The 15,185-nt window shown below is 47.1% G+C and overlaps 1 protein-coding gene across 1 annotated transcript in view; it reads left to right on the forward strand.

Annotated features, from left to right (window-relative positions):
* Positions 1-1,501: 1,501 nt before the first annotated feature.
* The window catches only part of FLI1 (Fli-1 proto-oncogene, ETS transcription factor), a 108,733-nt gene continuing 95,049 nt past the window's right edge, over positions 1,502-15,185 (forward strand). Inside the window, exon 1 of the mRNA XM_045555411.1 lies at positions 1,502-1,863. Within this exon, the coding sequence (XP_045411367.1) occupies positions 1,846-1,863 (18 nt within the window). The 5' untranslated portion in view covers positions 1,502-1,845. The remainder of the gene's footprint in view (positions 1,864-15,185) is intronic.

Consider the following 15,185-nt stretch of genomic DNA (forward strand, 5'->3'; position numbering starts at 1 on the left):
GGGGAGTCTGCCCGGCCCCTTCCCACCATCCACCCCACCCCACCCCCCACACGCACACCGAGTCTCAATTGCTGGCAGGCTACACCCGCCACTCCAGGTCTGGTCACGTTCAGACCCATGTCTGTATTCGAACCCAAAATTGGAGCTGAATTGATGAGACTAATTTCCAGAGGGGGAAGGGGAGGGAGGGAGGGAGGCGAGCAAACTTTTGGGCTCCATTGCTCCTGAAGAAATAAAGAATTAATGTCACCTTTTTTCGCTGCTGTGGACACCCTTTTGAATTTTTTTCTTTCCAATTGACTCGGATCTCCTCTGGACTTTTTTTTCCTCTTTGCCTGGGCGGACTCTTAAATAAAAGTGAGAAAGTCCAAAGCGTGGTCTGGAGAGCGTGGACAAGGTAACCCGTTTTGGAGGTCGGGGAGAAGGGAGTCAAGCCAAGCGTTGTGACCCCGAGGCTGCCCCAAATGGAGCGCGCGGCAGCTCAGCAGGGAGATGGGGCGGTCCCGGGTGGGCCGAGGGAGGCCAGGCTCACGGCAGGGTGGGGATGACGGTCCAGAGCGCGGGCCTCCAGGTCTCATCCCGGGAGAAGTCTGGGTCTGCGCCGAGCTGTTGCGTGTTGCGCTCTTGGTACCTGCTGACCACCGCGGAGGAGTGTCAGTTCCTTGGGGGCCAGGGTGGAATTGGAAGGGCGACTCTGGCCTGAGAGTTGGTGCATGGGCGGTCGTGTTCGGGTAAGCGCTAGGGGTTTGATCCAAGAAGATGCGGATAGGTGGCCCAGGGTGCGGCGGGTCCCCGCTCTCTGCGGGCGCCCGGAGCCTAGAGTGTAGGCGCGCTGCTCCGGAGGTCGCCCTTCTCCTAACAATGCACGCAGAGTGCAGTCCGCGCCCCCGACGGCGCGGGTCAGCCCGCAACCGCCCCGAATCCGCATAGATGAGTGGGTGAGCCGCTCCGGGAGTCCGCCGCGCCTCGGCGGCCGAGGGCCCGAGTGGAAAAATTCCTGTTGGATGCACTTTGTGATGGTTGGTTTGCCTCTGTCTGCGTCCGAATCTTCCCCAGCAGCAGGCGACAGGTTATCCCCAGCCCCAGTAAACTCTCTCGCCGTCCCCCCCACCCCCAAAACGTTTGTCTCCGGCTGGAAAAAGCATTAATGAACGTATCTGTGGGAAGAAACGGCAAGTGAATGAGTCAGGAGGGCCACCTTCGGCCAACAGCCCCAGGAAAAGGAAAGAGGCCAAAGGCGTTTGACTGGATTTGGGGGAAGGTGATGGGGGCGGGGGGCTGGGTGCAGACAGCGGGAATCAGGGCGCGGACGCTGGGCGTGGACCCCGTCATTGTTCCCGGCTAGCTCTTATCTTCCAGAAGCAAGTATCCTGTGTGCGCAGTGCATGAATGTATCTGGGCATCTCCGCGTATATTTATATAGTGTGATGCGAAAAGCAGAACCAGCCGAAGGGAGGAAAAGGGGGTGTTGGGGGAGGGAAGACAAGGGAGAGCAGAGAGGAGAGAAGAGAGAGGAGAGAGAGAGAGAGACGAGAGAGAGAGAGAGAGAGAGAGAGAGAGAGAGAGAGAGAGAGAGAGATAGGACTTCCTCCCCGATTCGCAAAGTGAAGTCACTTCCCAAAATTAGCTGAAAAAAAGTTTCATCCGGTTAACTGTCTCTTTTTCTTTCCGCTACAACAACAAACGTGCACAGGGGAGCGAGGGCAGGGCGCTCGCAGGGGGCACGCAGGGAGGGCCCAGGGCGCCAGGGAGGCCGCGCCGGGCTAATCTGAAGGGGCTGCGAGGTCAGGCTGTAACCGGGTCAATGTGTGGAATATTGGGGGGCTCGGCTGCAGACTTGGCCAAATGGACGGGACCATTAAGGTAAGCGCTGGGGCAGTGGACGCGGGGCGGCGGGCCGGCCGGGGCTGCGAGGCGGGCGGCTAGGTGCTGGGGCCCCGGGCCCGGAAGACGTGGCCGCTCTCCCTTCCTTCCGCGCCCCGGCTTTGCGCCGCTCCTCCGGCGCTCGGCTGGAGAGTCCCACCCGCGGGGCGGGCAGCCAGGCTGCCCACCAAGGGCCGTCTCCTCCAACCCCTTTCCCCAAAGTGGATTTCGGCCCCCTCCCGCCGCGCTGCCGGCCTGGCTGCGGGAGGGGCGGCGTGAAAGCTGGGGACCCCGGGTGCGGAGCCAAGTCAAGGGCGGGAGAACTCTGGGTCCACCACTCCCACCCGGCAACCAGGGCGCCCTGGCCCGGGTCGTGGGCACTCGCCGGGCTGCCGGCTTTCTCTCGCCGGAGGCCGAGAGCGGCGGGGGCGGGGGCGGGGGCTGCAGCGCCACCGGCTCAGGTCCCTGCCGGTGGGCCCCGGGGCGGGCAAGTGGGTTCGTTGCGGGAGGATGGGGTGCAAGCGAGTGTGTCGGAGGTCTGTCTGAGCGGGCTCCTCCAGATGGAAGCCCCTGTTTACATGTCAGCGCCGGCTGGTTTGCTTTCTCTCTCGGTACTTCTGTCGCCCAGTTCTCGGCGCTCGGGAGCCATCGGCTCCCCGGGACTAACGGGCCGGCCTCGCCGCTTCCCGGGCAGGGAATCTCCTTCCCCGGCTCGGTCCGCGCAGCTCCCGCGGCCCGCTAGGCACGCGCCGGCCGCGGGGGAAGGGCTCTCGGAGCTCTCTTCTCCACGAGCGTCCCTCGCCCTTCGGAGCCGCTCCCCCTGCGATGGCCGGCTCTGAGCCCGAGGCCAGGGTGCCCGCCTTACCAGTCCCACCCCCACCCCACCCCCGCCACGCCTGAGTCTCGGCTGCACAGCGCAGCCCGGAGGGACCGTGAGGGTCTAGGTGCCGCGGCGGACTTCACAGGGCTGACTGCTGTTCGGACGTGGTTTGGAAGTGGGGCTGGAAGCAAGAGGAGGGGACACCCCCTAACGTGGCTGGCCTTAGAAGACCAAGGGGAATGAATGGGAGCAGGAGGTCGCTGCAAGGCTGCCTCACGACACCAAGCAGGAGTTTGTCTGGAAAAACTATTAGGCTGGAGAGGTGGGTACTGGCAGAGCCCGCCATTGCCCAGAACGCAAAGAAATCAGCTCCCGGCTCGGTGCTGAGTGAGAGGAGGCTAAGATGTTGGGCTTAGAGAAGTCAAGAGATTTTTATCTTCTGGGTGGGGTCGTGGTTTTTATTTTCTAAGTTTTTTTTTCTGAAAGTTTGAAATATGCTGACTTAGGTAAAAAGCTACCAACTGAAGGAACTTGAAAATCTGGAGATGAGATAACTGATTGTAATGGGTTAAAGGGAGCCTGTACGAGTCTGGGTTCTGTAAGCAGAGTGAGTGGGTGAGAAGTGGGTGAGAGGATCCTGCGGAGACCTGGGAGTGGGGATCACTGGGCCATTTTATGCCCGTGTCTCTGCTTCCTGTTGGTGTGTGCATGCAAGTGTCTCTGTATCCCTGGGTTTAGTAATGAACGCTGCACTCTAGAAAATTCTCCCCAATGCCCCCAGTCAGGACACTTACCACTTACCCCAAAGACCCTCTCAAATCCGAAGAGGGTAAAATAGCTCTGGGGTCTTGATGTGGACACCCTAAGGAGAAGTGAAGAAATATCTCCACACTGCTCAGACCTCTAAGCACAGGCCCTGAGCAAAGGGAGGAAGCTGTGGTCTGCGTACCCAGGATGTGCTAACCTCTTGAGATACACACACAGGGATTGGCATGGCAGGCAGCAAGAGCAGACTTGGACCAGGAACCTGGCACTTCAGGCCAAGGATGGGCCTGAAGGTCCTCTCTTTTCATGTTTGGTGGTAGGAGCCGGTGTGCCCATTGAAACTCTCCACCCGAGCACCCTGCCTCTTACGCAGGATACCTGGCTAGGCAGAGTCACCACAGAGCAGTGACTTTTCAAGCTATCTTTGATCTCCAACGTTTGGTAGGATTGAGTCTTTAGTGTATAATCTGGTATTTAAATTGTGTGAAAGCCACAGTTTTCTGTTGGTACGTGAACTTTGGATCTTGGGGACCTCACTCCCATAGTGGTTCAAATACTGAACTTGGAGAGGACAGTGGACTAGGAAGGGGCCATCTGGCTTCTAGTCTCACGTTGAGAATGCACATCCATTAAACCTGTTTGAGCTTTATATTCTTTCTAAAAATGAAATAGTAGGATAAATTGCCTATACAATAGTATTTTTCCAATCTTTTCTGTGCCTAAAATATTATCTTCACATGCTTTTACAAGAACACCTGTATGTGCACTAAATCCAGTCCTATACTGATAGAATTCTGAAGACACTATAGACTGGATCTAATTTGTGGGCACAAATCCAGAATGTGCATTTCCAGTTTGAATGGCCTGGAAGAATCACCTTTGAGTGGTTCCGGGATGTGATTTTATGTACCTGCATATTTCTTCCTCAAATATAAGGCGGCATATCCATATTTCAAAATAACCCGTGGGTCTCAGTGCTCAGGAGGTATTCGGTCTAGGAAGCAAGGGAGGTCTGGATTTCTTCCCAGAAGCCCTTATTTTGTGCATAATTTGCACAACTCCATGTGATTATATAATCCCAATTGTGTTGCCCTTCGTTATAGTAAGTCCTGGTGTATTACATTCTCTTCTCTTTTCCAAGAGCATTACTTGGGAAGGCTCTGAGCATCACACTGGGAGCACCACAGTTTGTGGGAGCCATACTACTTTTCTTTTGCCACAGATAGGTTAACCTGCAATATTAAACAACACCCTTCCCCACCCCTGCTTCCCACATGATATTATCAGTGTTGAAAAGCACATCATACTGCTTGCCATTGCAAGAAATGACCTGGTTTCAAAAACTGCATCTAAGTTTTAGGCAGGCTTTGGTTGAATCCAGTTAATTTCATCTATGGAAGGTTGGCTTGGTGGACACGGTGCCATTACAAATGAGGAGACAGAGGAGATGCAGACATGGTGCATGAAACTGGGAAATGAACAGTAGAGTTGGAGTCAGAAAACCTAGGTTCATTCTAAGCTCTGCTGCTTAGTTGCTGTGTGCCTTACAGCAAGGCACTTAGCTTCTTGAGTCTGTTTCCTCATCTATAAAATGGGGCCAAAGCACCCTCTCGTCACAAGTCACAGTAAGGATTAAATAAAATCTGATACCTTAGCTGGATACATCTTAGTTGTGACTAACAAAGTCACAACTGAGCAGAGATACTGTCACTTCGCATCCCTTGCCTGAAAGCAGTACAGCACCTCACAACCAGTCAGTGATGGGAGAGAAAACTGGAAAGAAAGGTTGGGGTTACTGCCAGGCTCTGCAAACCAGTGGAGGGTAGGAAGGTTGATGTGTCAGGTAGACCCTGGAGGGCAGGTTTCCTTTAAGAATGGTTGTGCTGGGAAGGATTGGTCAGAGAATTAGATCACCAATCTGATTTACGTGTAAATAATGCATATTTCATTAATTCAACAAATATTTATTTATGATGTGTCTATTACGGTTTAAGGTTCTCTTTTATGTATCCAGGATAAAACATAGACCAAGACTCTCTGGGAATGTACACTCTAGTGAAGGCAGCAGACACATAAAGAAAGAAAAATAATCTCTGTCTGTAGTGATACACCTTCTGAAGAACAATGAAGCAGGTTGGGAATAGAAAACAATAGGGCCACACCAGCCAGAATGGCCAGGGAAAGTGCCTCTAACAAAGTCACAACTGAGCAGAGATACTGTCACTTCGCATCCTCTGCCTCAGAGGAGTACAGCACCTCACAACCAGTCAAAACTGGAGAGCAAAACTGTAAAGAAAGGTTGGGGTTATCGCCAGGCTCTGCAAACCAGCAGAGGGTCGGAGGGTCGATGTGTCAGATAGACCCTGGAGGGCAGATCATTGTTACTGGCAGGGAAGGGACACTCGAGGATGAGGTTTGGGGAAGAAGCAGCTGAGTGAGGAACATTTGGGACCACAGACCTAACTTGTGTCCTTAGGAAGGGGCCGCTGCTGCCCTGCACCCCACCCCTACCTTGTTGCCTTCATAGCCCCTGGATTCAGGAGAACTCCTGGCAAGGGAGACTCTGCCATTCAGTTTATCTGTCCCCATGATCATGCAGAATTGCTCCCCTCAGGTAATTACCAAATGAAGATTCCTGTTTTGTGTGTGGAAAATTTCTACCAAAAAGCCTCCTCCTACTTCCACTGCTCTTCAAATTTAAGTTTATAGGTCGTCAACTTTAGAGCTTTAAAGAAAATTACTTGACATTCTCATTTTATGGGTGGTGAAACTGAAGCCAAGGGAGCTAAATGCATTGTCCAGTATCATTCAGCTAATTACTGACAGAGTGAAGGTGAAAGTTCAGAGCTCCTTACCCTTAGACCAGTGTTCTTTCCACTATGCTATGAAAATGCCATTTGCTTTTTTTACATTATTGTGAATTATGGAATCCTGGGGAGGTGCAAGGGGGATGTGAGAGAGACAGAGGCAGACAGGAAAGTCTTTAAGAGAAAAATCGTGAAGAATCTGCCAATTTGGACTTAAAGACACTGTTGTTATTTAATGAAAAATGTACTACTACCATCCTGAATTATTTCCATACTTAAAGAAAAAAACAAATCCCAAATTCTTAGATAGAATTTTTACACAACTCTTTTCCAAAATAAATCCTTCTTTTCCTGTAGACAAAGTAAACAAAGTGTCCATTACCAGGAGACAAGCAAAAATATAGTATTTTACTTAATAACCAAGCCTCTCTATAGACCATGGACAGGTGGGCGCAATTCCTATTGCAACACTTTTTTTTTTTTTGAGACAGAGTCTCACTCTGTTGCCCGGGCTGGAGCGAGTGCTGTGGCGTCAGCCTAGCTCACAGCAACCTCAAACTCCTGGGCTTAAGCGATCCTACTGCCTCAGCCTCCCGCAACACTTTTAATAATTGGATATTTGGCTATTAGATAAAATATATTCAGATATATTAGAAGTATCTTATGGATCCATCTTCCAGACTGTATAGTATCTAGGTCTTGAATAATAATTGCATTAAATAAGATTTAGGATTTTAATGTCTCCTTCTGTTTGGGGTTAACCAGTTAACTTGGCATTTGTTTTAATAAGTGGTTGATTTAAACCAAGCCTCTTTTTCTAGATATGTAGCTTTAGTTTAATGCCAGTACTAAGTTGTCCCTAGTTAAAAAAAAAATGGGAAAAAATTTTTATATTGATAAAAAATGTTTTTTGGCCTGTACTTAAAACAATCTTTCTAAGTCCGTGTTTTGCTTGTTGTTTTATAACAAATTGAGTAGGCTAAAGGATATTGTTCATTATGTACACACACACACATACAAACAGACACAAAATATCACAAAACTTTCAACCAGCCATAACAGCTTTTTTAGTAATCTCAGAACTGTGCAGGTGTCTTTTCCTCTGCAGAAGACTACGCCCTGTTTCATTTTCTGTTGCTTTAATGATTTCATATCTATAGTATTCATGCCATTCGTATAGTAATGCATCAGTGGGATGGTGTTACTAAGCAATGTCGTTCTTCGTGTATTACAGTTCTGCTACTGACCTGATAGACCCACCATCAGTAGCTTGTGCACTGAAATGCTTCCCCAGAGGCGATGGCTGGGGCTGTCTATCCCCACACTGTCACCCTTAGGGCCAGAATCTTGGAAGTTTGAAAAAATTAGGCAATCTGTGAAATAACCCTTTTCTGTACTAAGCTAGCTGGCCCTATGGGGGATTTGTAACCTCAGCCTCATAGGCTCATGAACTGACCAACCGTATTGACGCAATTGTGTGACTGTCACTCAGGGACTAAACTAGGTAACTAAGTTCCGTGAAGATGGAACACCAGTGGCAAAGGGCTGCTGCCCAGGAGACTTCCCCAGATGACAAGCCATGTGCGTGTGCCCAGCGATAGCCCTGAGGAAGGAAAGCTCAATTGGAGCCAGAGAGACAGAGAAAGACTTAATGATGATAGATACTTAGGTAGTTCACTGTTTGAAAATCACTTTCACATACACTCTTGCGTCTCATCCCCACAATAGCCCTGTGGGAGGTCATATCAAAAATACCATCACATCTCTATTTTATATGAAAGAAATTAAAGTTCAGAGAGGTAAGGCAACTTGGTCACGATTATAGCTAACGAGTGACAGGGCTGGGTCCAAGCCCAGTACTTCTGATTCTGTGATGCTTGCTTTTTCTACGCACACCAGCCACATCGCCTCTTGGCACAGGTGGACCTAGAGTGTGGCCTTGAGGGATGTAGGACTTGCACAGGAAACCATGGTCAAGGGCTTGCTAGGAAAGTGGAACACTTTGTGGGGGGTGCATGTGAGGGAGCAGGTACGAGTGGAAAGATTGGCAGGAACTAGATTATGAAGGACCTTAAATACCGGCACAACAAACTTGGGTCTTGCACTACATATAGAAAGGAGGAATCAAGGCCGGGCGCAGTGGCTCACATCTGTAATCCTAGCACTCTGGGAGGCTGAGGCAGGTGGATCGCTCAAGGTCAGGAGTTCGAGACCAGCCTGAGCAAGAGCGAGACCCCATCTCTACTAAAAAAATAGAAAGAAATTATCTGGCCAAAAATTAGCTGGGCACCGTGGTGCATGCCTGTAGTCCCAGCTACTCGGGAGGCTGAGGCAGTAGGATTGCTTAAGCCCAGGAGTTTGAGGTTGCTGTGAGCTAGGCTGACGCCATGGCACTCACTCTAGCCCGAGCAACAAAGCGAGACTCTGTCTCAAAAAAAAAAAAAAAGAAAAAAAGAAAGGAGGAATCAAAACCTGTGACCAGAGGGATGAGCTACAGCTGTACAGATCTCTCAGGAGCCGAACCCTCCTGTTCTCGCTCTCCTCCTTAGGAAACGTAGCTGCAAGTGACCCCATCGCTTGTCAGACAGCACTCGAGAGTGAGCAGCAGTCAGGATTAGACAACCAGCGATAGGTTTAGGCAACTAGAAATGCTATCAGCTGTCTTCAAAGACACCTGCTTATTAAATGTGGCATTAAGGGAGGGAGGAGAGGCCAGATTTGACCAGATGTCATAAAAATGTGACTATCCTTTTCACCTCTTCAAATACTTCTTCTGTCCTGGTGTTCTGGAGGTCTCACCATGAGCTCTCCTTTCAGTTGGGCCATCTATCCTGGGCTACAGCTTTAGTTCCTTTTGAGAATGAGTCAGCAGATATACTTGAGAAGAGACAAAAGGAAAGGTTGTTTCCCTGAAACTCAAATCAAATTTCTATGGGAATTCAGACAGGTCTGGCATTCTTTCATGGGTTGGTTGGGCTCATTGCCCCAGTTGAAAATATTGACATTTCGTCCAGGCAAGCCAAAGACTCAGGGTCTTGTCACCATCATTCCAAGTAGGACCAGAGATTAAGTGTTCAGATGCATTTTCAGATAATTCAGAGCAACTATACAGCAGGTTCAAAATTGCTTATACCTACAAACATGAGCCAGACTCTGAAGTATTTAAGGTATTTGCCATCTTTGGGGAACAGTGTGTCTGCCATGTAGTTTATGATCAAAATCCCAGAGCATGAAATTTTTTTACTCCACCTCAAAGAGAATGCAGACTTGAACACTGAAACGCTTTCCCAAGAGCAAGGGCCCCTTACCCAGCCAGTGCTATGTGTACAAGGCAATGAAAGACCTTAATGTCACATCTCAGTACACACATGTGAGAAGCCGGAATTACAGGTGCCATGGGAGCTTTAACCTTGAATTTCTAGACATGTGTGGGTTTCACATGTACTACTGTCATCTAACATTCCAGTAGCAGAGTTTCTGGGCCTGAATATATGGGTAGTCATTGATTTTATGTGGGAGTCTGAGAGTGAACAATTTTGCGGGACCATTCATGTGGCAGCCATGGAAAAACTAACAGATTAATATTATAAAACTACTCAGCTTGTGAACTGTCTTTAAGTTAGTGCTTTTACAGTCCATATAAAAACATGTATTTAGTTGAAATTCTCATGTCGGTAGAGTCATTTTGTTTTTAGACACTTATTACTTAATTCATACTCATTTATTTATTCATTCACCCAAAAGTTGAATAATATTGCCAGGCACAGTGCTCAACAGAGCATCCGTGTAAATGAATAACAACAAGACGTGTATGTTGTTTCTCCCAGATTTCTAGAGAGTATAGGCTTCTCTGCTTTCTGAATTTGAACTCTGACTGCCGGAGATTCTGAAAGAAGCAGTACTCATTGGGGGAGTCTCTGTCTGTGACCTACTATCATGAGGACTTTTAGACACATTTTCCCAAAGGCGGTATCTGGTTTATATTCGCCACTGCCCCTTCACCCTTGGTAATACATCCATTGTAAGGATGTTTTTGGAAAGCCAGAGCTACAGCTGGGGACACTCCTTCTGATGCTCCTTTTCTAAGCTTTGGTTTCTCTGTTTACGTATTAACATGAAAAAAATTGCCAGAATTGAAGTGAAAAGATAAATGAGAAACTGAGAAAGAATATTTCTCATTTAGAAGACAAAGGGTGAATGTCTTATTAACAAAGACTACTTACAAATCAGTAAGAAAAAGACCCCTTAACAGAAAAAAGGCAAAAATGTTATGAATAGACAATGCTAGGAAAAAATACAAATGGGCAATAAATATATGAAAAGAATCTCTAGCACAGGCATAAAGTCATTCAGATGAAAATAATGAAATTCCAACATTTATGACCTGGGAGGACAGCAGAGATTAAAACAGCTTAACAATGCCCTGGGTTGGCAAAAATAAAGGGAAATGTCACTGTTTTACCTTCTTGTTAGGAATATGGTACAATTTTTCCAGAGGGCAAAATCTATTTGAAAAGTTAAATATGTATACAAATTTCATAATTCCAATTCTGTAAGTATAGCGTAGATATATATATGTACAAGATGTTTATTGTAGCGTTGTTTGTAATAGCAAAAATTGGAAATAATCTGCACACTCATCAATAGGGGACAAGATAAATAAATTAGGGAAGGTTCATGTAAGAAAGCACATGTAACTACTACTGAGTACACCAACTGTCATACACACTCATTTAAAAGGTTCTCCAGTGTATATTATTATATGGACAGAAGCAAGTTCCAAAATGTGTGGTCCCATTTAGTTAAAAAAAATTAGGCACACGTATGTAGGATTATTTATGTACAATTTCTGCAGGGATGTACAGGAGACTATTAACAGTGGCTGCCTCTGGGCATGGAGAAGTAGACTTTTACTCTTTACACTGTAAATTTGTATAGTATTTTATTTTTAATTATTAATATCTATTACTTTTACAATTTAAAAAACTGATTTAAAAAAATAAAGAGAGACTCTTAGAAACAAGACTCGTAATAAAGAGGATGGACACCGTGACTTTATCCCCCATGTGCGGGTACCAGTGACTGTTGGGGTAAACGCAAGGAGAGGAATTCAGCCTAGGATCTAAAGACCTGAGTTCTAGGCCTGTCCCCCAAACCAGCTGTGGGTCTTAGGCAAGTCACTTCATTTCTTCATTATTCATGTTAAAGGTTTTCTCATATATAAAATGAAAGGATGATTTCAAAATTTCCTTTCAGCTCTCTTGTTCATATGACTCTGACCCTGGACAGGCTTTAAAAACATTTCTTATTGTGGCGTGTGGAAGACTGAACCTCTTGTAGACATTCTATCTGGTCCCATGCTACTCTTCTGCAATCCCAGGGCTAAGTTTCATATTGTGGCGCGACCCTCAAGGCCAGTAGAAGGCTGGGCTCTCAGCAGGTGCCGGTGAATTTCTGTGAGCTGGTTGTTTTTATTGCCAGGTGACACTGGAGCTGTGCTAATCCCTGTTCCTTCATGCCAACTAAGAATAGGGCCTGATTCCACCCTAAGGTCTTAGATTCTTTTACAAAATTTGATCTCATTTAAAACCCAAAACACATTTGGCCTCAAGTGTCTTTCCCTTGAACTTTTAAAAAATCTTATAATTAATTGAAAGGAAATTAAATTTATCTGATTTTGATTCATTTACACTTAACTTTTAGGAAAATAATAATTTGAAGTCCAAGAATTTTCAGCCTTTTAATGAGTTTTCTGGAAGGCTTTTTTTTTTCCTCTTAAAACAGGAAGTGGTGCTGTGCTATGGGCGAACACAGTAACCCCCAAAGCCCCAATTCAGTTTGAAGCTGCACTGCCCACCATTTTGCACGTGTCCCCATGGCTCCAGGCAAGGCCTTTCTCTCTCTAGGACTCACCAAAGAATAGGAGACACAATCGCCTTTTCCCTAAGGGGGAATAAAGTAAGGAAGAGTGACTGGAGCTACCAGAACGAAAAGAACTTACTTATCCAGCTCCATGTGCCAATAGCTCTTCTAACCTTTAAAATGTACACTTGATCTTTGTGATAACCCTGTGACATATACAACATTTCCATTTTGGAGAGGAGAGGTAACTTACCTGGGGTCATACAGGTAGAAAGCGGAAAAGCAATGATTTCAACCTAATCTCGTTCACCTGCAAAGTCTGTAAAGCTTAGCCACTACGATGCATCACCAGATCAACACGTACAACTCCGCATAGTTTAGGCTCCAAACCCCTCTATGGAGGACTATGTAGGTTTTGTTATTGTTTGATCCTTTATTTGATTTTATTATTTTGAGATAGAGTCTTCCTCTGTTTCCCAGGCTAGAGTGCAGTGGCATCATCATAGCTCACTACAACTTCCAACTCCTGGACTCAAGTGATCCTCCTGCCTCAGCCTCCTGAGTAGCTGGGACTGCAGGCGCACACCACCACACCTGGCTAATTTGTCTGTTTTTGGTAGGGATAGGGTCTTGCTCTTGCTCAGGCTGGCCTCAAGTGATCCTCCCACCTGGGCCTCCCAGAGTGCTAGAATTACAGGCATGAGCTACCACGCCTGGTTATGTTTTGTCCTTTAGTCTAAGTGACCCGCAGCCCCAGTCAAATTCAGTAAATTGCTCGATTCTCCACCACCCTTTACTCAGGAAGGCCTAAGCCCTGTATTTCTCAGGTAAAAGAGCTTGCCTCGCTTTGTTAGCAGGTGCACTGGCGTGAAACTGACGGGTTCTGTGTTACCATACAGAGCCAACGAGGTGATGTGTACAAAGTTTTGTAGCTCGGTAGAGAGTAGCACATTCTTTGACCTGACAAGGCTTCCTCCTCTACTCTTGTATCTTCTCTTTCTATTTCTCTCTCGCTATAACTCTTGCTCTCTTTTTCATTCTCTTTCACTCATATACATGTAAAACTACACACAATTTTTAAAAATAACAGATTTTTGAGGTTTTAAAAAACACAAAGAAGGGAATGTTTTGCAAGGTTAAAAGGAAATCTTTGAGAATGGCTGACTTCAGGCTCCAGTTTCTCTTGAATACCCTCTCTTGTTATTTCAAGGCTGATTGACTTATAACTGCATCCAAAGCTACCTCACACCAGTTCCTTTTATCAGACCAAGTGAGACTTCCTGTGGACTGGCCCAGCTTCCTGATATATTTCCTTCCTTTGGCAGAACAAAGAAAACCATAGCTCCAAGGATCCTTGGGAGCAAACACAATTTAGCTCTGAAGAGCCCGTTAATTTATAATTTTCATTCTCGGTGCTCAGGGCCAAGTGTCCACCTTTGCAGTTCCTCACTGTGTTGTGTGCAGCATCACGATGAGCCCCGTGTGCAGCCATCAGGGGTCAGTGAGCCACTTGAACTCGTCCTGGTTGTAGTTTGATTTCATTCAAGGAAAGAAAATTAGCTCATTCTCCTCGCTGACCGTGCATGAACACTCCCAACCCATGCACACATACCGCCAAAGAGTTATGGAGAACATTTCTCTACATAGGATTTAATCTTTGGTTACCTTATTTCAACATAACAGGTCTGCAAAGAAACCCTCTTATTTAAAGATTTTGGCCTATCTGTGTTTGGTGTTCTAACTCTAGCAATATGCATGTAGGGAAAGAAGCTTCAAAGTATATCTAAAGAGTCCTTGAAGTCAGTTGAAGAAGAAATTCCAGCAATTGGGATGAGGTTGTTGCTTTCCTCTTTTGCCTGGCCACTTGGCCTCACTATCTACTCCTGTTGGAAGACCTTTAGGCATGACCCAGGGTAACAGGGTGCGCTATTAATAGAGCTGCCTCTGTCATATCTCCCGAAGCACCTCTCACACGTTGCCAGCTTATGATACCACCCCACTCCCAATACTTTTAGAAAGTAGGAGGCCATTGCACAGAAGAGATCACTGAGGCTTCAGGATGCAATGTGTCTAAAGATAAGAACTGGGCAAGAGACACTGGGAGCAGAACTCACGCATTCATGCTCCCAAACCCCACATTCCATGGTAAGGGTGTTTTCTAGGGGAAGACATCAAGGCTCAGTGGACCCCGTGGGACTCATGCTTTCTTTGTTTATTGGTCCTGTCACCCGACCATGGCCGTCACACCTCTGGGGATTGAAGAGGGTGCTTTCCATGGGCACCACCTAGGCAGCTAGGCAATCATGTAGCCACCCAAATACTACTCAAGTAAGTTTTTCTCTCTACAAGGATCACTGATTTGGAAAGGGAAAAAAAATAAAACTAAAATGTAGCACCCCTGGCAAGAAGTGTCACTTAAGAGGGCTAATTCATACTGATTTTTCCTAATCCAACCTTCAATGTTAACCATCTAGATGAAAGAGGAAAATAACTGAGAAACCATGTGGCATGAGGAGAGTGTGTGCTCAGCCTTACACAACCTGCCTGGACAATGCCAAGGGGAAAGGTTAGGCTGGGTGACTACACCCATACAGCCTGGGGGCTTTCTTTTCCTGGCACTGCACTCCGCCACCAGCCGTGTACCCAGGCCCGTGAGCAGTCAGCAACCGCAGAGGAAAGATCGGTGCATTAAGCTGGGAGCAACGCAGCTCCCTGGCCCCAATATGGCTGTCTGCAAAGAACCACTGACTGGACCTGGGCCCTCTCTGTCCTAGCACACTGGGCCAAAGGGCACAAGCACTCTTGCTCAAACAGGGTCTTTGGTTTGTGTAACAGAGGACTTCCCTAAAGGTCAGGGACTTGTGAGACACCTGTACTTTCTGCACTTTTCTAGAAAGGGGAGGGAGAAAGAGCAGACAACTTTTCTGGAAGTGTCATTTCAGGAAGCTGCCATTGAAGGGTTTTCTCAGAGTGCATTAGGGAAAGCGTCCAGCCATGTGGATTTGCTGCTCCAGGCATCTAAGCTATTCCTTCTGGAGGTCTGTGAATCTCTCCGTCCTTACTGGATC

The sequence above is a fragment of the Lemur catta genome, chromosome 7, assembly GCF_020740605.2.
Source record: "Lemur catta isolate mLemCat1 chromosome 7, mLemCat1.pri, whole genome shotgun sequence".
Taxonomy (NCBI): Eukaryota; Metazoa; Chordata; class Mammalia; order Primates; family Lemuridae; genus Lemur; species Lemur catta.